The sequence below is a fragment of the Neopsephotus bourkii genome, unplaced genomic scaffold (assembly GCF_033783945.1).
Source record: "Neopsephotus bourkii isolate Nb327-2 ecotype Australia unplaced genomic scaffold, CSIRO-AGI_Nbou_v1 NB_1638, whole genome shotgun sequence".
NCBI classification, from domain to species: domain Eukaryota; kingdom Metazoa; phylum Chordata; class Aves; order Psittaciformes; family Psittacidae; genus Neopsephotus; species Neopsephotus bourkii.
Genome location: NW_026902113.1, coordinates 6,457,954 through 6,482,244, shown reverse-complemented (window position 1 = coordinate 6,482,244; position 24,291 = coordinate 6,457,954). Strand labels below are relative to the sequence as shown.

The 24,291-nt window shown below is 40.4% G+C and overlaps 1 protein-coding gene and 1 long non-coding RNA gene across 3 annotated transcripts; one reads left to right on the top strand and one right to left on the bottom strand.

Moving 5' to 3' along the window:
- LOC133223586 (uncharacterized) lies at window positions 1–1,439 on the top strand. Its single transcript, XR_009728616.1, has 2 exons — window positions 1–310; window positions 1,000–1,439. It is a non-coding gene; the product is annotated as an uncharacterized LOC133223586 (long non-coding RNA).
- A 1,420-nt stretch (window positions 1,440–2,859) lies between these two features.
- MPHOSPH8 (M-phase phosphoprotein 8) lies at window positions 2,860–24,181 on the bottom strand. Of its 2 annotated transcripts, XM_061374495.1 has the most exons (14): window positions 23,896–24,180; window positions 20,027–20,182; window positions 18,281–19,129; window positions 16,442–16,535; window positions 15,073–15,279; window positions 14,496–14,621; window positions 14,321–14,409; window positions 13,229–13,369; window positions 12,350–12,436; window positions 10,436–10,590; window positions 7,053–7,207; window positions 5,634–5,761; window positions 4,885–4,968; window positions 2,860–3,987 (listed from the first exon to the last, which is right to left on the bottom strand). In XM_061374495.1, exons 1-14 carry the CDS (start codon window positions 24,148–24,150, stop codon window positions 3,946–3,948), a joined length of 2,568 nt encoding a protein of 855 aa, XP_061230479.1. In that variant the 5' UTR covers window positions 24,151–24,180; the 3' UTR covers window positions 2,860–3,945. The 2 variants fall into 2 exon arrangements, with proteins under 2 accessions (XP_061230479.1, XP_061230480.1); XM_061374496.1 differs by lacking the exon at window positions 15,073–15,279 and having other exon boundaries at window positions 23,896–24,181.
- Window positions 24,182–24,291: the final 110 nt, after the last annotated feature.

The window sequence follows — 24,291 nt, the reverse complement described above, 5'->3', positions numbered from 1 at the left end:
GTGGTTCTCCCTCACCCTGTTGCTCTCTTTGCTCTTGGGGACCAGAATAGTGCTGTTATCATTAAAGATGTAGCACCTAGCTGAACAGTGGAATGGGACAAATTGATCGCTGTCACTCCAGCTGTATTCTTTTTGCTTGTAGATGAGCCTGCCCCCTAAGGCCTGGGCAGTGGCACAGTTTGAAAGGATGGGATGTGGAATGTGTCTCACCTACACCTGGGACTAGGAAAGACCCATCAGAAGAACCTGCAACGGGCATCTGCCTGCAGGGTTTAAGATGCTTGTTCCTGGATGAAGCAACTAGTTCCAGGTATGTGATGTTGCTGTCCTCCGCAGAGGTGGAGGTCTCCACAGTGCAGTGCAAAGTCGAGCTCTTACTAGTAAAGCTGATGTTGGCCAACTTTGGTGTGTTCCTGAAATCATTACTCCCTTTCTAGCTGGACTGTACCAGAAGCAGGCTGTCTTCCCAGGAAAAGTGCTGGGAAATGGTGTTGATAAAAGGGTTAAAGTTTGTATGTGCTACAAGAAGAATCAAGAGTAAATGATACATTAAAAGACTTCTCCTTGTTTACAGCACTAAAATGTGACAAAAGATAGGAAAGTGGTGGTGCTAGCTCAGAATGTGGATTGTGTTTGGGTTGCAGTACAGTTTAAAATAGCATAGGAAGTATTTATTACCTGAGCCAGCAACAGCTGGAAAGGACTGGAAGGCAGTGTTAACTGATGGGGAAGGGAGGACTGCACTGAAGTTGCAGTCCATGCAGCTGAAGTGAAAGTCATGACAAAAATGCCTGCTGCCTTAATGTAGTCCAATAAAAAGATGAAACCCCAAAACCATCAATGAAATGAGTAACGAAAAATGAATTTTGATACAGTGTAAGTTTAACATTGCACTGTAACATAGAGGGTTTTGTCAGGGTTTCTATATCTATTATAAAACTGATTCAAATTAAACAGTGACTAACAGGATGTTTATTTTCTATTTCCTGCAATCAACAGGCATTGAGCACAGACCCAGGGCCTGACGGGAACCTCACCAAGTTCAGAAAAGGCAGATGTAAGGGCCTGCAGAGGACACTGCATTAACCAGTGCTGTGGTGCAGCCTGGGCAGACAAGCTTTCCTTTCTGTTCAGTGCTCTGGGACTGCAGCTGGACCACTGGGACGGGTTCTGGGCTTCTGCCCACCAGGTATATGTGGGAACAGTCCAGTGGAAGTCACCATTATGATCAGGAGGTTAAAGCCCAGGAGCTGCGGGGTTTGTTGTCTGGAAAACAGGAGCTCAGGCCAGGAGATCATCTTGCATCAGCTGTGTAATAGGAGGGGGTAGAGAAGATGGAGACAGGCTCACTTTAGGAGTGCACAGTAGTGAGGAAATCGTGTATAATTATTGGTGTATCCCAGTGTTGTATCACACCAGTAATAAAACCTGTGCAGTCACTACTGTCTTGCTGCAGTTAATTGGTTTCCCCCCAGTGTGGAACCACTGGCAGTTCCTGGTAACCCCTTTTGTTTCATGGAGGAAGGATACAGGAAGCCAGTCTAGGGACTGGGAGGTGATGCTTGTTGTTGGGTTTAGGGGTCTTGTTCTTGCTGTTCACAGACAAACAATCCCAGCAGGACTGTGTGTCCAGATCTGACAGATCCAGGAAACCAGGGAAACCTCAAATGCTTGCCCAGCTCCTGTGCAAACTCTTCAGACAGGGTGTCTGAACCAGCCTGGTAAAGCTTGTTGTGGTTTAAGCCCAGCCAGCAATTCAGAACCACGCAGCTTGTTCTTAGCAACTGAATAAAAACCACAGAATAGAATCAGACAAAAAACAGCTTCAAACATATTTTCATACGCCTTTTATGCATCTTCAGCAGGGATTTGGAGTTTATATTGCCAACTACAAGAGGAAGATGGCTGCAAAATCCATCCCTTAATAAAAGCATTATGAACCCAAATTTTATTTCCATTTCCTGTAGAATTCCCTCTCTCTCAAATGCCTCAAGAAAAACATCAAAATCCCCAATCAAACTCCCTAAATATCAGCCATTGACAAGCTAATTGCTATGACAGCTCCTGGACCATGACTGTTTTTAGACACTGTTATACAGTCTGACCTAAACAGCGTCTATGTAATGTGGACATAAGTTCCTAAACCTTTTGTCCCTGCCTTGAACAGATCCAACATTTATCACAGTGGTGGTCACGCACATGCCAACTCCCCTTACATGTACACCAAGGAGTGACTGTGGAAGGGGGAGCCATACACATGGGCACTATCACCCCACTGTAAGGGAACACTTGTGCATGTCCCCTCTCCATGTTCATCATCCAGGAATACATGCAGCAACTAAAAAGACCCAGAGCCATGAGTAGTCCCAAGTGGTGGCAGGGTCAGCCCCAAGCCTCAGCCCGTGCTTTTCACACTGCACAAAATGAGGTATCAGGTATTTCAGACGTGGAGGTACCAACTCTGTTAACTCCCAGACTTGGTCCTGTCCCATCACCACAAAAGACATGCAGCCATTCTAAACCAGAACAACACAGGTGGTTGTAGGTTGTGCTGCTGTTCTAGCTTTTTATAGCTCAATGCAATACTCCACAGAACTGAAGCAAGGTGCTTTGGTACCCACTCACTTATGTATAAAAGGTTAAAAAGCTTTTAAGAACCTAAAACAAAAAACTGGTTAACTAAGCTTTGTATTAAAAAGTCACAGTTTTTAAAAGAATACTTAATACATGGGCACCATTTTGATGGTGAGCACTCAAATACATCAGGAGTTTATCTGCAGTGGTTTCTCCAATATTACAGGCACATAGTGGCATGTAAACTACACATGGCAACCAGAACAGCAAAGGCACAATCTGGTTTTATTTTTCTGCTATACTTTTCAAGATGTTGGTTAAGTTACAAAGAAAAATATTCTATACTTCATGCAGAAGTATTACATTTGTATTTTATAGCACAGAACCAGTACAGAACTGCTGTCATTTAAATACTACTACTACTACTTAAAAAAAAGATAGCAGCTCTTTGCACTGAGGAACTGGATTTCTGCTTTAAAGGATAATACATTTTCTCATCTGGCAAGCTGAGAACATCTGAGACTGTCGATGTATCTTCTCAGCCTACGTCAAGCACTGCCCACACGCTGAAGGGAGTTACAAGTTCTCTAGTTTGCTATTTTTACCTTGTATTTATTTGCCCATACATCCAAGAATGTCAAAGTCAAAAGTAAAACTACCAGTTGCTTCTCTAACACCAAAGAAGTTTTCAAACACTGGTGTAAGTAGGAATCCAGCTGTGCTCATCCTGTAGTTGGGCCTATCCAAGTGCCACTGCTGGTGCCTGCAGATCTCACTATGTGTTCAGAGGGAATCACTCTAAGCAGAATTGCTTTCCTGGTAGACAGCAGCAGGAACAATTCCAAACCAGCCCTCAGCAATTCAAAGTTAAATGTAATGCAACAGCTTAAAAGTGTAAGTTATGCCCATGGCTCCAAAACTATGGCAGTTCTGTGTTGTACATAGAAACGTGAGAGTAAGTAGAAAACTTTAGTTTACAAATGGAAAAAATCTATTAAAAAAGACACTTCACATAGTTACCTTAAATAGTTCTTATATGTACCGTTCCACATTGTGGAAAAGCTGAAATACGCAGTCTGGACTCAGCAAGTTAAAGAAAACCAGAATTCCGTGTATTGGCACAAATACTTACATCTACATCTGTACAAAGTAAAAAAAGCTGACAGCCCTGTCCCACCAGTGCCTCAGATTCAGCTTCTCTCCAGCACACACTTTCCTACATGGCTGCCAGCGAGGGACAGCGAGATGGGAACACAGTCTTAGGAGCATGGTGCCAAAAAGTTCCAAACTGCTCTGTCAGTCTCTAAACAGAGGCATCAGAAGTACATCCAAAACAACGTCCGTCCACTCAACATGCTCACAGCTGTGAGGTCACTGCAGCTGCACTCTGTACGCTCCAATCAGCAGCTTTACCTGGGAGGGCAAGCAAAGGTTTCATTTAAAGGTCATCCACATGGAACTACTGTGTTAAACACTTACTACTATGAGAACAGCATGAGAAAAGATGTAAAACTACTAGTGACTGAGGAAGGGAAGAAAAAGTAGTTTACAACCTACTAAGATCAGTTTATAGCAGCCCTACGGAAATATGAATGACTTTTAAAAGGACTCTGGTGAAATAAGGCTGCATTAGGTGGCGTTTGAACAAGTGAACCCCAAATCTGATACACACATACACACACACACACACACATTCAATTTCTCCCCCTTTTTTTAAATAAAAATTTAGAAATGCACAATAAAACACTTAAGTTTAATAAAACTTAAATAAAACACATATTTTAAATCTGACCATCTAGAAACTTGACTGGTGTGTCTTCTAAGGATAAAAGAAATGCTACCAGAACAGGGTCTATTACTCATCATGCAACATGTGGTGGGACTGCTGCTCAAACCTGGAAAATACAATGGACTACACAGCCTACTTAAAAGCAGACTGCACATCCTAGTAAATACTTCCAAGTTCTCCCAAGCACACAAAAATATCTGTATGCAAAAATTTAATGACTAACAGATAGATGGAGTGTCAGTCAATTCACAATATCGATGGGGAAAATGTTCAGCTGTAACATTGCTTTATCTTGGTGCTTGAATTATTTTGTCTACAGCATGAAAACATTTCATTGTGACAACTGATGCCCTTGGCAACTTTCCTAAGTTCTGGAAATGTCACAGGATGGAACTGCAACTGATGGGAACCGGGATGAGAAAAGTCCTTAAGTTTTACATTTGCAACATACAAATAGAAGTATTTAGACTACGGAAGAGTTATTGTACAAGTTAACATGCACATTTGAGACTGCTTTGTACCTTAGCAGTAGGAGCATCTGCCAACCGTATAAAAAGCTTGTTAAGGCCTGCAGTGGGGCTGAAGGAATAAATAAAGTGACTGTCCTGAAAGGAAAAAGAATATGGACAAGGTTAATGGCAGGATATGCCTGAAAGTGCTATGTGAGCGGACCAATACAACACAACACTTTCAGTATGCATTTTTGGGTAAAGTTGGACATTCTACAAAGAACCTTTGGTGCAGCCACAAGAGAAAGCAAGAAGACCTGAGAACTGTGCAATAATGCATTTAGGAGATTAAAAAAAACCCTAAATAAACACCACATTAGAAATATGAGGTAGGTCGTTACATATTTAAGAACTTACTCAGGTCAAAAAGCTGAGAAGTTAAACAGTTTTAAACTCACACTTGCCTTCTCAAACCCTTCATTCTGAAGCCACAGAACCATGCAAGGGTTGAGGCTGGAGGGGATACCTCAAGGTCATCTGGTCCAGCCCCCCTGCTCAAGTAGGGCTGCCTAGAAACAGGCTGCCCAGCATTATGTCCCTGCCTTTCAAGTCACAAATTTCTATGGAGTACATGCAAGGTTTGTAGTTCTCTCCATATACAAAGAAGAATTAAGTTTCATTAAGAACATATTATCAAGATAGTAAATGCTTAAATCACAATACTCAAAGTCCAAATTAAGGCACTAGGATCTTCCAGGCTGCTCCATAAAGACTTTTAAAAAGCAGCTTTACAGTCATGTCAATTGTATGAAAAGACTTACCAAAAATACAGGGAGCTGGAATTTGTCATTTAAAACCACGGCTTGTACACTGCACGGTCCACAGAGCCGAGCAATGACTTCTTTACCAAAGAAATTTGAATGGAAAACAAAGAGAAGAATTCCAGATCCTAAAAGGGAAGGCAATTCAGTCACGTGAATTAGAAATGAGATCTTTTATTCAGAACAACTGCATACATAGCACCTTTGAAGACAGATACAAATATAAACATGATATCGTATATATTAAACCCCAACGGAGTATCCAAGCAACATCCAGAAATCCCATCTCCCAGGTCAGTGTATCCCAGCACAGAACACAACTAACTTAAAGTCCTTTGGCAGCAGAAATAATGTTATGTGGCTGTTTGAAAGGAAAACAAAATGGGTACAGCAATTTCTGGTAAGTTTCACCTTTGTGGGTTTAGGTCCACCTAAAGGAGAGTTACAGAATTTCCTGTGGTTTGGGTTCTCTCTTCTGTTGGTAGGGACAACTGAGCCCAGTCCATTTTAGACCTTTATGAACTGTGCTGAAATTCAATCAACAACAATCTTCAATACCCACAGATGCCTCATTTTAATACATCAACTGATACAAGGTTTCTTAATTCTATACCTCTAATCAAGAGCTGGAAGACGTGTTACAACTCTCAGCAGCCAGAAAACTGGGATGACACAACCACTTTCAACCTTGCTTTAAGCAGTATTTCACAGTCCCAGTAATGTAGTATTTCAAGAAAAATGAAATAGTAGATATTGCCCCAATACACTCAAAAGGTGAATAAAAATTACTCAGATAAGCCAAGCATCAGAGATTAGTAGCTGGATTCCTGAAAGAATGAAGAAACATTCCCAAGTATCTCTGGAATTAGATCCCCAGCTTTTTCAAAGGGTCTGTGGGCAAGACAAAGTTGACTGATGCTGGCTTCTTTTTGGTAGTATTTCCAGACTGTGTTTGCATCCTATATGTTGTGCCTATACTCCAAGATTCCAGTCCATTAGGGACTGTCTACAAAACAAGATTATCCACTGTGAGTTTTCCAAGTACAGTCTTGGATGAAGATTGTTCAAAAGTATTAAGTTAAACCATTCCTTTCCTGGAACACCTGCACTGAGCTAACGTCACCCTCACAAAGCTAAGGTAACCCAGGAACAGGAGAAAGCAGCTGTGTTTGTGTGATAAAAAACCCTCTTAAACAAAAAGATACACACAAACTCCACCCCAAATACATCAAAACATCCCTGCTCTCCCCACACTCAATAATCGGAGCATCCTTAACACAACGTACTGCAATAAGTCACACACAAATAATTCCACAGAACAGTTGCTTTAAGACAAAAGGCAATTTCCTCACACACCCTTCCACCCATTTTTTTAAAAACCAACCAACCAGCCCACCCAGCACACCAGCACCCCCCTACCTTCTGGCACATTCTGTGGGGGTTTGTAGTTAAAATCTGTGGAGAAGTCTGGCCCTTCACACAGTCGATGACATGCGATTGGGAAGACTGGCTCCAGCAAAACAAGACGGGCTTCAAAATAATCCCTGATGGTGTCTTCTGCTACCCTTGAGAGCCTAAAAGACCGAACAAGTGAGGCCTGTGCTTCACACAGTAAAATTACTTTAGAGAGTTAGTGACAGCCAATTAATAAAAAAAAAAAAAAGGAAAAAGATTCCAGATCACACTTTGGAATCCTGATTTTCAGGAGTGAATGCCTTCCCCACTGCCCATGAACCCCAGGTCCCAACACTTTGTTAATAGAACATTTTATCAGTAACCTGTTTGTGGAATTCATCTATCAATCAGGTTCACAAACAAAAGCTGACACAAAGGCACTGCAGCAGACTGAAAAAGATTCCAACTAGCCACATATTTGGAAGGCTGTTTATGCAGATGTTCCCAAACACCAGTATGTACCTGCTGGCTGAACACAGCCACTTCCCTGCATGTCTGATTTAACAGCCCCACTGCGAGTACAACACAGAACTAAACAAGTCAGTCACTGGCAATACTATTGAGACAAATGCAGTTCCCAGTAAACCCTCCCTAATAATGCAAGTGAAAAAGTAGTGACACTACCATTAAAGATGGTAGGTTTGGGCTTTTTTGGGTTGGGAGAGGTGTAACTCAAGTGAGCAGCCTAGCTTGCAAAGAGAGGCCATGTGAACCAACAGTATTTGGCACCTTTACAAGCAGGTTACTGAGTAACCCTCTTCAGAAAGCTGTTTTGACACAAACGGGTTTTGAAGACTTTTGCAAGGCAAAAGTCCCAACTCTCAGCTTTTCCAGCTGTATTCAGTCTGCACCTCTCCATGCTAGCTGAGATTACCACCTGCACAATCTAAACTGTGTCTCATCAGAAAGAGACAAGAATTCCCATACCAAAGCAAGCCCAGAAGCCCACCCAGCCTAGTTTCCAGATGCCAGACAAAGCTGCATTAAATACTGGAAATTAAGCAGATGGCTTTTTTTGGTACACTGTCCTAGTTTCCAGCAATCTGTCTTAGAGGCATCCAAAACTCAAAAGACTGCAGCTAAATTGCACTTCTCCTTAGATCTACTTAATCCCTTCTAAAATCCTATGCATTTGTAACCATGGCATTCTGCAACGTGATCCACTTTTTTTCTGTGCAAAAATTCCTCCATATCAAACCTATCAGTAAATCATTTAACAGGATGGCCAGCAGAACCTGTCTCACAGCTTTGGATTATTTTCTGTCGTTGCTTTCTGATTTGATTTTATATTTTGACCTTTAATTCTGTCCCAGGCTGATGTGTACCTCCTCCCTCAGTCCATCCTCACAGAAGCTACTCCGTATTTCTGATCACCTTTTACTTCCACTTCTTGCTTCATCTGGCTTTGAAACAAGGTAACTGGAATAGCATGTGCTATAAGGCATTTTGACACCACGGACTTACATTTTGTTTTCAGCTCCACTACTACCGTATTACCTTCTTTTTAACTGACAAGCAGCACTGAACTCGTATTTTCAGGTAGTAAGGCTAGAAGCTTCCTCGACTGGCAAGATACTACAGTGACCAATTATTAGGCTTTATGCTTCTAGCACTTTTTTTTCCCCATTTAGCCTGCTATAAGAAAATGTTCCTTATACCTTCTATCTCCCCAGGACAGACATTCAAAACAGGGACTTACAATACCTCAGATAAACTTTGCAGTGCATTGAAAATACTGGCATCACAATACTTTCCTCCCAGTATAAAACTGGATCAGAATACATCAGTTCAGCAAAAATTAGCAGCACAACATCTATCTGGCAGCCAGTCAGTCCTGGTGTACCCCCCGAGTCAATACTGGTCCCGTCCTGTGTGACATCTTCATGTACGACCTGGATGATGAGGCAGTGTACCCTCAGCAACTCAGCAGATAGCACCAAACTGGGAGGAATGGCTGGTACACCAGAGGGGTCATGCTGCCATCCAGAGGGACCTCAACAGGTTGGAGAAATGGGTTGACATGAACCTCGTGCAGTTCAACAAGGAAGTACAAAGTCCTGGACATGGGGAGGAACATCCCCAGGCACCAGGCCACGCTGGAAGTCACCCAGCTGGAAAGCAGCTTGGCAGAAAAGGACCTGGTGGACACCATGCTGAACATGAGACAGCAACATGCTCTTGCTGCAAAGGCGGTCAATGCCATCCTATGCTGCATTAGGCAAAGTACTGCCAGCAGGTCAAGGGAGGTGATCACTGGTGAGATCCCACCTGGAATGCCGTATCCAGTTCCTCCTCACTACAAGAGATACATGGATGTGCTGAAGAGAGCCCAATGAAGGGCCACAAAGATGCTGAAGGAACCAGAGCATCCGACATATGAGAGAGGCTGGGAGAACTGTGATTGCTGAGCCTGGAGAAAAGAAGTCTCAGGGGGATCTTATCAATGTGTATGTATCAATAAACACCTGAAGTGATGGGACAAAGAGGACAGACCTGGACTTTTTTCAGTGATGCCCGAGGGGCAGCGGGCACAAACTAAAACATGGGAAGTTTCCTCTGAACATCACAAGACACATTTTTACTGTGAGGGTGATGAAGCACTGACACATGCTGCCTGGAATGACTATGAGGGCTGCCCAGAATGATTATGAGGTCCCCATCCTTGGAGACATTTAAACACCACCTGGACAGGGTCCTGGTCAACCAGCTCTAGCTGGCCCTGCTTTACATCTGTCTTCATCCAGCACCCCTGTTCATCAGCTCAGAATATTTTTCATGACCAGATGACGTGAGCACATCACATACCACACACACTGCACTCATCTTCAGTATTCTGTTGTGCAGTGAGGATTTTTACTTTCATCATTCACTGCCATGAAAACTTTACCCCTGGCACTCCAGTTCACTGCTGACTTTTAAGGGTACAAGAACAACCCAGCTATCTCCACGACTTTCCATGGTGTTTCTGCAAGGTGTTCTTTTGTTTGGAAGTGTTTTATTTGGCATGCCCTCATAAGTTTACATTCAACAGTCCAGTGCTTATACACTTCTTAGATTCCTTAAACTAGAAACACAGCAATCTGGAAGACTTTCTCTTCTACCAATTCTCTTTCTCTTTACCTCCTTTCAGTTTTTTTGTTTTTTACTGTGTGTCTAAGCAAGCATCTCCTAATTCTGTTAGCTCACATCACCTTAATTTCACATGATTTATTTATTAGTTTTCTGCCCAAATCAGATTTGTTTTCTTCCCTGAAGTCTCCCACTCTTCCCAGGACTTAAACTAAAATTATGACATCCCCAGAACTGCAAGCTTCACCAGAACAAACTTCAAAGTACACTTTACTCACGTTTCCAAATGACTCTTGAGCTGCTCATACACCAGGAGGTTATTGCACTGCTTAGCAAAATGCAGTGCACTGTTCTGGTGCTTTGACAAAATGTTACAGTCTGCTCCGCTTTCAATCATAAGCCGCACTATGTCTGAATTTCCTCTTTTACAAGCCTGTGAAGAAAATGAGAAGATGGAAGGATGGACAACAATGACAAATCCCTCATTAGAACAGAGCATAGCACTAGAGTAAACAGAACTGCAGGGATGAATTAAAATCCAAAATTAGGAACAAGTTCAGAAAACACAGAAGCAGCAACACTCAGAGTTATCCAGTGGACTTAACCGGAATAAAAACAGATTAAAGAACAATTTTGTGACAACACCCAATCTTCTGGAGTTCAGTAACTGCAAACTTCCTTACAATTGTTTACCCGAATAAATGGTTTTCTGCACTAGTATTCAGAACAACTAAAGAAACACTTCAAAGTGTCTGTTTCTAGGAAGTTCAGTTCAAATGGTACTTCAGGGGTGCAGAAAATTAATACAGCTCGACCCAAATTGTTATTTAGTTATGTTAGACAGCCACTGTGATTAACAAGAATGTCAGGGCATGTCAAGCAAAGACTTGACAGAAGTACAGGAAAGTCTGAAGACAGCTCTACTTTGAAGAATGCAAACACGTTCTTGGTCATTTATTTTCAAACACTTCACTCAGACAAATTAGGGAAAGGCCAAGAGGTTTAAATTTCTATCTTCATGTGGCCTATCCAAAGTTAACTTCTGCAATTTGTCTCAGCTCTGAACTTTGCTCTGTGCCTTCAAACCACAATCTTCCATAAATAAACCAACCCAACGGCGCCTCATATAAAAAACCCACAAAAATCACACACCACCTCAGAGAAAGGAATGGAGTGCCAAGACTTCCTCCCCACCCTCTTTTTAAAAGTACGATCCAGTTCCTGAGGTTAAATAACAGTGACCTAACAAACTCATTTATACGTTTATCCCCACATGGCTAAACTTGTTCCAATAAGTCACTGGCAATGAAGACCTTTGTATCTGCATAGCAAAACAAATATCCAGACTAAGTCACTGTAGGCTGTCAATTAGAAAGTATGTACAGCTGTGCAGCAAGTTACTAATAAAACCTTTAAAAACAAGAGAAGTCAAAGCTGAGGTTCACGGAGGCAGCCAAATTATGAAGAGATTTTAGACTGATGTGGCTGAGGAAGCCACAAGGGTGTTATTTTCTTCACAGAAAATGTGAATTCCACACCCTTGTTCATCCTTGCAGAGGACAGAAGAGAAACAATACCACATTGTTGGACAGAAAAGTTTTTGTAACCTTTTCTGCAAACAAACTGCCTTAGACAGCCTATGTGTAAACACAGCAAGTTTATCAGGAAGGGAAACTTGGTGAAATTATTTGGTATAAACAAAAATACTAAGAGGAGCACAGACTGTTTTAAGCATCTTAGAATTCTCTCATTACAAAACATAAATAAATAAAGTATCTCCTTTGTGATGGGGAGGAGTAAATGTGGAGAACAGGCAGCGGGAAGGAGAGTGCAAACACATTATTTCTGGCCTGCAGTGTAATGATAAAAGTCAATCCCAGCAACACCTAAATGAAAGACTCTCCCTTTCCAGAATTTTCCTGCTGACAACCAGATTATCTCAGTTTTAAGACCACATCCACATGGAACTGGATGATGAGCTACATTTAGCACAACATCTGCACTTATTGTTTAGATATAACAATACATTAAAACAATGGATTAAAACACTGCCTAGAGTAACTAAGGGTAGTATTTGTATTGCAAATATAGTACACGTTCCCTAAACTAACTCTACAAATATGCTTTGATGTTTTACTAATTTGCCAAACGTATTTACCATTAAATCATGTCAGGACAAACACTGAACTCACCTTCATTAAAGCAGTCTCACCACTGCTCTGCTTCGTGTTCACAAACGCGCCAGCTTCCAGTAGAATAGCTACTGTCGTTAGAAAATTCTGGAAAAAATCCAAACAAAACCCCAATACCACAAGACAGGTAAATACAAAATATTCTGGTTTTGTTTCAGAATATAAAATGACATTTATTTAAAATCCACCAGGAAAATTCGAAGCATGCTTCTGTGACACGATTACCAATGTTCTCTTTTGTGGCTAATAAGCGATTCAGACTCAGGCAAGTGAACAGCCATGAGTACTTACAATTCATACTTTTTTCCTAAAACCTTCAACAGTGACCACCACAGGAAGAAAACACTGGAGTCAAGCTCCTTCTTGGCTTTTTTATCTACTGCACATGGGAAAACACATGACCCAGCTTCAACAAAAGAGCACACCCATAAGAGATCCTCTAACTTACTAGCTGGTCTTAGTTTGAGAACAGCTTGCCACTATCTCCATCTCCTAACTCACAAACAGTACACCCTGTTTATTCAGAGATTTGCTTCTTGAAGTCTCCCAAGTTTGCATCCTGGGCAGCCAGAGATCATAGCTACCAATTCTAACTCAAGAACTTCAGCCCCATGACAGAGAAATTCAGAGTTACCCTTTGCCTCTACATTTCCTCTCAGTAACCCTGTGATATTCTCTACCCAGGGTAGGGTTTGTGATCAGAATTAGTTTCCACTACAGTAACCACAGCTGCTGACATTATGCAGTTAAGGTCACCCTGCTATATCCTGCTAACTACTTTTTAGGCACCATCCAAAGGAAAAAAAAAAAAAGTGTGTACCACTTTTAAACTGAAGTAAAAGAGCCAAGAGCTACAAAACCAACAATAACAAAGGCAACCTTTTCAGCTGCGTGTATCAATGCAGTTGTTCCATTTTTCTGTCTCCCATTTACTTTAGCTCCTTTCCTGATTAGGACCCGGAGAAGGTCATCATGCCCACCAGCAGCAGCAAGCATTACCAGGGTCATTCCACTTGGGTCCTGCAACAAGAATCACTGCCATGAGAAATTCTAAAAATCAATTACTTTAAGGTAAACCAAAGCTGCAAGACAAAAACGGCAACTGTGTCAACAGACTTCACAACGATTCCCCTCCCTGGCAGAATTCACACATACACAGCTGCCAGATACTAGCAGACTATCACCTCCCACTTTTCCAGTCCACAGGTCTCACACCCTGAGCTCTGTAATTTGCAAAACCCGTAACAGTCTGAGGACCAGAATAAGAAAGAGTAAAACCAGAATGAGCCAGGAAGAAATGCAGCAGGGTATTTGAGGGTAAGAAAACAGTAAGACAGTGGAAATCAGCAACCACTGGAGACAAAACATAAAGGCTCAACTCGGCTGCTACTAGAACTCTTGGATTTTATCAGTGCAAGTATGAAGAGAGCTCTGTGGGTGGCCAGTCTCCTCACTCATTCTTACATTTTCCCACCAGACACTACAATTCAAAGAACACATTTGCTTCAGTAGTTCATGTGGCATCTTTTCTACTAGGCTACAGAAAACTTAGCATAATATATAGTTCTCAAAATGCTATGTAATGCAACTTCAAAAGGTCACCAGTTGAAAATATTGGCATCAGAGATTTTTATCTTAAAAAAATAGAACTATGGTGCTATTTAATGGGAAAAATCTATCCTTGGGGGGAAAAAAGAAACAAAAGAACAAAAAAAATCCAAACCAAACTGTAAGAACACAGCTGATACAGAGCTGGCAGAAAATTAATAATTAACGGAATTAAGTGGTCCCAGTCTGTCAAATAGAACATTCAAATTTTTTTCATGTATAGACGTTTTACATAGCTTGGCCACTTGAACTCAAGGCGAGACAGAAATCTGCTACTAGCAAGAGGAGAAAGCTTTTCAAACAATCCAAATTCATACTCTTCCCTCCCATACCCCTCCAATACTTCTATTGCAGAAAAATTACCTCTTGATCCAGATTATATTCCTCATTTGAGGAAAGTGCCATCTTTACTGTCATATAATCTCCACTTTTAACAGCATCCCTCAGGAGAGCTAGAAGGTAAATTTGGTTCAGTTATAAGACAGTTCACTCTGAAACACTAATTAAGATATGTCCCTTCCTTCCAGCAACTACTCACTATTTGATATCGGTTTTGTTGACACGTGATTCTCATCTTCTCCATCAAGATGCTTTTGAAAGTCTTCTAGTGTCAGCCATTCTAACTGCATGTCCATACCCAAACTCAAGACTTGTTGCTTGCCATCTATGATGCATTTGATTTTATGGAAGAAAAAATGTGAAATAAGTAATTAGCAACTTAAAAACTTCCAAATCATTCTTTGCTTGCCATTGCTTCAATGATCAGCAGCATAACATACTTTTCATTCAAACATACTCTGAAAGTCAGTGTGGAATGATTTCAAACAAAGAAGGCTGTATTACAAGCAGACATAAAATGCTTTTACTTCAAACAAACTGTTTAGTTGTTCTAACAGATTCTGTTGAAGTGGTAAGAGATGGTGAACACTCCATTACTGCAGTAGCAGAAACACACTGGAAACATACCAAGAAGTTACTGGTGAGTTTCAAAAGAAAACATCATTTCAGCCCCCTGCAGAGACAAGGATTGGAGCACAAAGAGATGCAAGCAGGAATGGAGGAATATATTAATTGCTAGTGCTCAGCTTTCCCCTGTATTCGTTTCTACTGCTCACCAGAGTTCTCCATTTGACACACATCCACTATTTCTCGATCACCGCCTGCAGCAATATAAGTCCATGTGTCTGTTTCATCTCTTACGTTCCTCCTTTCCTTGTACACCTCGCTGTCTTTTGATTTTAATTCTTCTATGAGTTTATATTCTAGCGAAGATTCTTCTCTTTTGCAGTTATTCTCAGAATATTCACTTTTTTCTTCTGAAGCTACATTAAAAAAGTCAAATGCACTTTTGATGTCTTTAAAGTCTAGAATATTAAGACAGTCACCAAGACTGACCACTTGAGCCGCTAAAGACTATTACATAACAAAGTTTAAGTGAGTGACCAGAGTCCCTTTAGAAAACGGCTGTTCTCTTTCCATAAGTTAATCACTGCTGAAGTGTAGGAGCAAGCTGAACAAGCCAAAAATCAGGGACAACAGTTAATCTCCAGCTACCCTGGCAAGTCTGAGTGCTGACTGCTTTCAACCCGGTACCATCTTCATTTAAAGAAATGTAGTTTAAAATTATGCATAAACCACTACTTTGAAAACACAGTTCAGTCTCTGCGATGAACAGATGAAGGACACATGCTGTATAAGGAACAACAATTAATTATTCTGTTTGCTACTACTTTTCTTATGCATTGTGAACATCTACGCTACTTTCAACAAAAGATGTTTACCTAGCAACAGCTACTTGAAGCATCATAGCTCCTCCTATATCCATTCATGATCACCAAAGGTGGAGTTTCCTAGTTTTCCTCAGTTAATCCTCATTAGAGTAGTGAGTGAATCCTGAATAAAATCACCTAGAATTTTACTGAGATCAAGAGTGGTAACATTAATACTCCATTATCCTATGATGAATAGAAATATAACCTAGAAATTTTCCTTCATGTATCAAATCATCCAGTTCTGGTGGTATTTTAAGGGTTGTACAACGTAACTCATCACTGTGTCTAAAGCAAGAGGCAAGAAGTTTAGGAACCTCTTAGTTTTTCTAAACACAGAATGTATGTATTCATAGTATCATCAGAACACTTCTGGAAATATGCAATAGTTGCACAAATTCCTCTAAAAAAAGAGAAAGACCAGTTACATGCCACAGAAGCAGTTAACTATTAAATGAAAAAGGGAAAAATCTTGTCTACAAAACCTTAGAGATTTCTATACACTTCCATGTTTCATACATTAAAGTATGTACAACATTCTCATAAAGCATATATTGAAAAAGCCGTTAGAAAGGAGACTTCTGCTTCCTAAAATAAAGACAGAAATTCTTGTTTCTGGTATGTGTTTCAAAATCATAATATAACCCCTCTTGCAGAAATAAGAGAATGTCCTGAAGGGTCTCTCCCTTCTCTCTTTTAACCAGTTAGCACTTACTTTTTAGGCCCTTTTGTTCTTTTCTGCTTTTTTCTTCTTTTTCGGGCTCTTTTTGAGGTTTTTCTTTTGTTTCAATTTTCTTTACTTCTTTCTCCTGATATTAAGGACAAAGATAAAATTAAAGCGGTAAAGAAAAAAATGGAAAATAAACTCATTTCACCGCTCCAGTGATAAAATATATTTAAAATTAATATTATTGAAACCTGCATGTAAAACATGAGGACATTCCGAAAAAAAGAATAAAACAGGTGAGTCAGGAGTTAAGTCTGTGAAGGATTATTCCATAAGAGAAAAGGTTCTTTCCAAAATAAAACAACCTCACTGAAAAAAGCAAAGAGGCAGAATGCCTTCCTTGGTACCTTGTAGCATGACCTTCGATGGAGCACAACCATGAGAAAGACAACTGACAACATACTGAGAGTGCTGGCCGAAGAGCCATAAGGAAACCAATTTGCATCTGCTGTTTATTTCTTCATGTTTGGGGTGACAGGATTTTATACTACTGGTAAATAAAATTCCAAAGATTTATCGGATTATCATATCTGATGCCTCTCTTATGAATGCTATAGGCTCAAACTACAAGAAATTTAAAAAAATACTTGAGTAATAAAGGGCCATTTCAATTATTTAACTTTTAAAAACTGGGCTATGCCTCACAGTAATCACTTAACCTTGTTTACCGAAGCTTTTACCACTATGCTCCTGCAAAAACACTATTTTGACAGCTCTACTGTGAGATCATGCCACATAATTCTCTATCTCAGAATCAAATTCCTTATGTTTTAAGATTGCTGTATGAATGGAGTAGATCATCTAAAGCACAGGACCGCAGTTGAACCTACAGAAGAAACTTGCTGCCATGGAATTACGGCCTTAAAAGAAATGGGATAAGATCCAAGGTTTTCTAGCTGCAATCCTGTTTGAATCAGAATGCAGTTTCTCGAGCAGCCGAAGTTTTATGAACTGCAAAATGTATAAGAACAGTCTGAAGAAGCTGAAAAAATTGTATTCTCAGAAACATAAAAAAACCCTGGGGGGTTGTGTTGGGTTGTTTGGGGTTTGGGTGTTTTTTTTTTGTTGTTTTTGTTTGTTTTACCTTTACCATCATTTCTTAAAACACTACTGTGTTCAATAAGGAAAAGTAAATATTCCAGTATTGGCTTAGCTCATTTCTTAGACCAGGTACAGCATTTGTAATTAACATGAAACCATGTCATGAAACTAAGCATTTTCTGTAAGCACCTCAGGAACTTTAACAAAACAAGCCAGCCGCACAATTACCTGGGAGACTTGTGTCTAGAAGCAATTTCAGCATTCCAATTCTCAGGGAGGTGCTAATGCACATAAGGTATAAAAGAGTTACTGGCTTTTAAGTGAGATCAATTGTTCGGTTTAGTTCAAAAGCACACTTTATTGTTCGGTATTGGATGGATAGTTGTTCAACATTGAATATCTTACTACACAAGTAGAAAAAAGTCTAATGCAACTTTTCAAGGTGGGGGGAACAAAGCTCAAAATGACAGCATGTTTTAGAGGAACAGTAAATTGCGTTCTAACTAAATACACATAACAAACAGGAGAAATTCATACTTTCACATTTAAAGACACCCTACCCCCTGCAAGTAGTCCCTCCTTTATAGTGTTCAGAATCCAGAAATTTTTCAGTCACTCTATACATTGCACAGTGGGCCTTTCTTTAGCTTCATCCAGCTCATTAACTTTCTAATCTGTTTTTCTTTGCCATCACAAAAGAGTAGCATTTTGAGATCTATACCTCAAAAATGTTTGACTTAACCCTCAGCCCTGCCCCCCTCCACTCAAAGCCTTAACATTGCTTACCTCCACAGCTGAATCAGTGGACTTGCATCCCCTTTCGTCAAAGCTCAATTTTAAACCCTTCTGCACTGGTGAAGCAGCAGGTGATACTTTGTCCAACTCTTCAATTTTTACTTTTTCTTGACCTTTTTGCTTTTTGTGCATGTTTTTGTTCTCTAAATAGGTATCCTGAGTTTCCACTTTTTTACCTTCCTCTTTATAATCTTCAGCTTTCAGAATTACTTTCTTTTTAATTTTAACCTTATCATCAATACTATCATCTTCATTACTTGCTGATCCAGCAAGATGCATATCAACAATGGAATCCTTTTCAGCAGTTTCTTGTTCCAATTTATCTTCTCCACTTACAAATTTTTGCTTCTCATCTTTATTTTCAGCATTTAAGTCTGAATTTTCATTATCAGTTCCTTGAGAAAATACATCATCTATAACACCTGACTCTGAGCCAAACTGAACATCTCCATCCTTCTCTTTCTGTGACTTTTTATTTTCTTTAAAATCTTCTTTAGAATTTATCTTTAAATCTTTAACCTCTCCCTTCTTTTTCTTGACTTCTTTAGTATCTTCCTTCCTTTGTTTCTTTGGGTCCTTTGAATCCTCCTTGGTTTCTGAAGTCCTTTTTTTTGGTTTTGAATCTAAAACCGAAGTATCCGAGGAGTTTTCACATTCTGTTCTGGGTTTTTCTTTAACTTTTGCAGACTTACACATTTTCTTCTTCAGGTCACCTGAACTCCGATCCTCTCCATCTTTTGACTTCTTCTTTTTCTTCTTAGGTGAAACATCACTTTTTGTTTCACCTTGCCAGTCACTGTCAGAGTCTGCTTCAAATACATCATCATTTAGAGATAGTTTCTGAAAGGTAGAGAAAAAAAAGGAAAATGTTTCCCCATTAAACTGTATAACTTTGGTGTAAACTATACAAAAATGGTAGTGGCAATGCTTGGTAAGTAAGCTTTGAAACACCTTAATCTTTTTATCACTGCCAACATCATTTCTCATTGCCAAATCGTAAAATTGTAAATACAATTCTAGCTCACCTAAATTACATTACTAACTGCTTGCATGAGAATCAATACATACACAATTCAAGTAAACCAACTGGACATCCAACAACTAGATTCCAGAACAGAACTAAATCTGAGCTATTTTACACCAAACACTATTAATCTGATTTTGTAAAATTTACCTATAGGTTTCCCAAAAATAAGAGTACCAGTTTAAAAAAAAAATCCAAACTTATGCTTCATTTTCAAATTGATGCAGGTAACAAGGAAAAAAGCCAAATACTGCTTTCTTGCAACTACTTTTTCTGTACTCATATCTCATTGAATTAAATGGTTAACATGCAAAAATTCATCATTGTCCTACACAAAGCAGGAGGGTGAAATGTGCAGCATCCAGCTTCAGTGACAAGACAATATGCATGTTGATAGAGAAAGGGGGTTATGTTGTCAAAAACAAACTAAAATGATCATACATCACGTACATAGTCCTATTAAAAGCTGAAATAAATTTTAGATGGATTTTGAGTCTACAAGCAAACTTGCAGATTAACAAAAAAAACCCAACACTAACTAGAGAGCAGCAACAATACTCAGTTTCACATGAGAAAAACCACTTTGATAGCAGAGATTCTTTTAAGTCTTCTTAATTCCACATCCTAAATGTTTTCTCTTTTCCCTCCCACCATCAGCAGAGCCTAGATAGGGAATATGCCTTCAGTGTAAGATACTGGAAGGTGAAATATACCTGTATGTCTTTTTTAACAGGTTTAGGCTTACTGTCCACAATTTTTTTGCTGAATTCAAGCAGCACTTCCTTGCAGTCTTCTAAATGAACCTCTGGTTCCCAGGTATCATCATCAGAAGTATATCCTTTCCACCGTACTTTGTAGAGAATTTTGCCCTGTAAGAAAAAAACCAAAGAAACATTTAATACAACATTCACAGGATTGCACCATCTGCTCAACCCCTGGGGTTGCACATTCATTGCATATTCATTTTGTGTATATAGAAATGAATGGGAGTTCAACCCAATGTTGACATAAGAATTCCCAAAATTACTTCCATCTGCATCACATACTGAACTAAGTAGGCTGTAAAATGCTTCAGTAGGTGGGAGTAGTTTTATCCAAAATATCTGCAATATCTAAAACTTGTTCAGAACCACAGTTACAATCATAAATTCCCAGTTATTTTACTGAAATGGATTTTCTGGACATTAAGAAACTTCAAAAAAGTTTAATATTTCTTCTGTAATATTTGCAACCTTGAATTTCGTTGCTGAAGAAGCTGATGTAAAAGATAACACATTAACATCATTCACCTAGTTTTATATTGAAATTTATAACTTACGTTAGATTTCGCTCTTGATAAACTGAAATATCAACAACTGGTGGAGGGGAAGACCAAACAGCAATGAGATCAAGGATCAAGTTAAACTTATATAAAATCCAAGCATGTGCATCTCAGTGGAGTTAATTACAAAGATTTTGGTAAAAGATTATGTACAAAAGCCCTAGACCAATTGTTTCAACAGTATTCGACTCCACCATGGGATGAAATTGCACCTTTTAGTCTCTAGCTTCTTTTTTTCACTACATTAGAAAGTTATTTACATATTAAAAAATAATAAATAACGCAACAAAAAAAAAAAAAAAGGTTCCCACCAAATTATCTCTTGCCTTTTTCCTGAATAAAGTAGTATGAATCCTTACATTTATCCAGATGTACTACTTTTCTCACTGAATGGCCTCCTGCATCAAGCTTAATTGAAAAGCAGAGATACACCAGACAAAATCAGTGCTGTCACCTTTAGTAATTAAACCTGCCATCTTGTTAAACATATCTATGAAAAAAGCTAGCACCAAATTTAAGGACATCCATTATCCATATAAAAAAAAAAAAGAAAAGCTAACAATGAATACAAGGCAATAGAGCCATTCCTGAACTTATTAAAAAAAAATAAATTAGTAAATGTACTACAGAAAGCACCTCTAGAGAGGAAAACAGCAGTATCTCTTTCTTTCAAAAATAGGTTGAAAATGTTCTGAGAGATGTCATAGTGCTAACCAAGCCTGGAAAAGGAAAGCTTCGAAAGAACTGCCATTTCACTCTTATTATTAAACGTATTTATATCCAAAAATTTACATTTTTGCCTAAGCATTATTAACCTTTGACCAAATGTCATATATGCCATTAAACTTTAGCAATCAACTCCACTTACAATCTTCTGTATTTACTTCACAGATGAATAGATAATGGTATACAATGGTATAATATTACCTCTTTTATAATTTAGCACTAACCATACACTCCTGATTCACAATTCCGAATTACCTTTCAAAATCATGTTCATATCTCTCTTTCTCGTAATGGGGTTACTCATGAAATAAATAACTAGTAACTTTCTTAATACAGTCACGGAATAATTCAGGTTATAAGGAATCTCTGGAACTAAGAAGTAATATGCCCTGCTCAAAGCAGGACCAACTAGATCAGGCTGCTTAGAAATCTGTCCAGCCTATTTGGATTTCCCTGTGTTCCAGCTTATGTTCACCTTACTCACGATGCACCTCAGCAGTGCTGAGAAGAAAGGAAGAATTATCTCCCTCGATCTGCTGGCCACACTCCTGGATGCTGTTGGCCTTCCTCCTGCAAGAAAGGCTGACTCATGCTCATCTTACTTGTCTGTGGGAACTCACAGTTCCTTTCCTACAAATCTGCTTCCTAGCCAGCTGGCCTCTCATCTGCCTGGTGGTACCAGGTTATGCCAGTTCAGATGCAAGACTTTAGTCAGCTGCAGAGTTATTGTTACACCCTTGTAAGTCAGGTACAAAATGAGTTAGAAGTCTTTTTAATTAACTGGGACAGCTGGATTAAAATAACTGTAAGACTAGGTGGCTGTAAATGATGCTTTCTTTAGTAGGCCATGTTAACATTTCATTTATCAGTAGGTCTAACTCCCCAAGCCAATACATCCCAGGTGCTTTCTCTCACGCTGCCACTATTACCAGCTCCAGCCAACATCAGGACTGCAAATGAAGAGACCTTCTCTGTGCAATGCTCTCCAGCTCTCCAGCTTGCTTCTGCAACTGAGAAACATGAACATATTGACCAGCCTGTGCTGTTCAGCTGAACATACTGTGCTGGACAGTGGCTGTGTACCTGCTTGGACTTTGGATCAGACTTGGGAACCTGCAAGCTGGGAACCACTAGTCTAAAGCCAACTACATAAAATACGTTTCACTGAACCTAACACACAGCTTTTTCCAGACGTTTTGGAAGATCTGGGAGCAGGTATCTGTCCTGTGTTTCCGAAACACAGGGGCACAGCCCTCAGAGAGCAACAGAAAGGTGAACCATGCTACAAAGCTACAACCAACACAGACTGGGTGAGGCACATGTAATACAGTGCAAGGCTCACACATACAGTAAAGCTAACTACACTGACCCAGCCTGGAAGCCTCAAGTGCATACAGCTCAGAACCTGCTGCAGAATGGGAATACAGTGTGGAATGGTTTGATGACACACCCGCCTCCACATTTTAGGTTCCACTGCAGGGGAAAGGGGTAGGGAAGAGGAGTCCTCTTGCTTTCACCCCTGACTTACCATTTTGACCAACACTTCATAGAGACGAAGCTGTAAGTCCTGTATTACCTCAAAAGCACAAGATTCTTAAGCCATCAAGATACTTTACCCAAGATACAACCTAACCGTGAGAGCATCACAAAAAATCTAAGAAATTGTTGATCTGAAGGGTTTCCATCTAATAGTTTTGAAACCCTTATGTCTTACACTAAACAGACAGAATTCTACAATACCATGTACCCGACTGAAGCATAAAATAAAAACCATAAACTAAAAAATTTTTAGGCATGAAATCATTAATCCCCCCCCAACAACTGTGATACTTATTTTTTGTATTTGAGGTTTAACAGATTTCACAAAATCTTCCACCTGTCTAGGATGTTTTGAAGAAATAAGAGATTATATGATATCTTCTATCTAAAAGCAAAGATCACCACAGCCAGTTATTTTAATTGAAGGAAGTATCTCTTATTTTAAGAGGTCTTTACACATTCTGTGAGTAAACAGTTTCACTAAATATACACTGAAACCACATGCAAGTTCTACAATATATTAAACCCTGCCCATTTCTGCGCACACACACCTTACCCTAAAACACTACTGCCTGCAGTTCAGCCATAAGAACAAAGAGTAACAGTACAAGCAAAAAAAAAACCAAAACCCAAAACAATTTACTAAAGCTACTCCAGATCTAGTCGCTTTAGTCAAAGCTGTAAGACACAAAAAGCTTCCTTGCAAGATTATGCACAACGTGGCTGAAGTTACAGTTATAACGGAACTGCCACTGTTTTCCACGGTTTTCACCTAAGTAAACAAGACTCGTGTGGGGAAGCCGGCCCGCAGAGCTGCCTGAGCCGGCGCTGCCTGCTCCGCCTGCGCGCCCGGCACTGAGGGGAGCGCGGAGCACGCCAGGCGCACCAGGGTAGCAATCGCTCCCGCCTCCCGCGCGCCTCCTCGGGGAGCGCGGCAAAACGCGGCCCCGGGGCAGCCGCCGGCCCTGCTGACCGGCGGCGGTACGGCGCACTTACCCCTTCGGTCTTCACATCTAGGATCTTCTCCACCTCGAACACATCCACGTCCTCTCCGTCCTCGTCCTCCTCTTCTTCCTCACTCTCCCCACCGGCCGCTGCCACCGCACCCACTGCCTTGCCAGACCGGCTGCAGTCTTGCTCCCTGTCCTCCTCATCCTCCTCCGCCGCAGCCGCCGTCTCCTCCTCTTCCTCCGCCCCTTTCAGCCTGGCCGCCGCTGCCGCCTCAGCCCCGCTCCCGGCCGCCGCCGCCATCTTGGGCCGAATTTCAAACGAGAACGGTGAAAAGCGAGTGCGACACCCTCCGCCGCGCCAGGAGGGGGGGGAGAGGCGGCCGCCGCATCCAATCGGCGCCCCGCAGCCCGTGACGCACAGGGGCGGGGCCAAGCTCGGCGG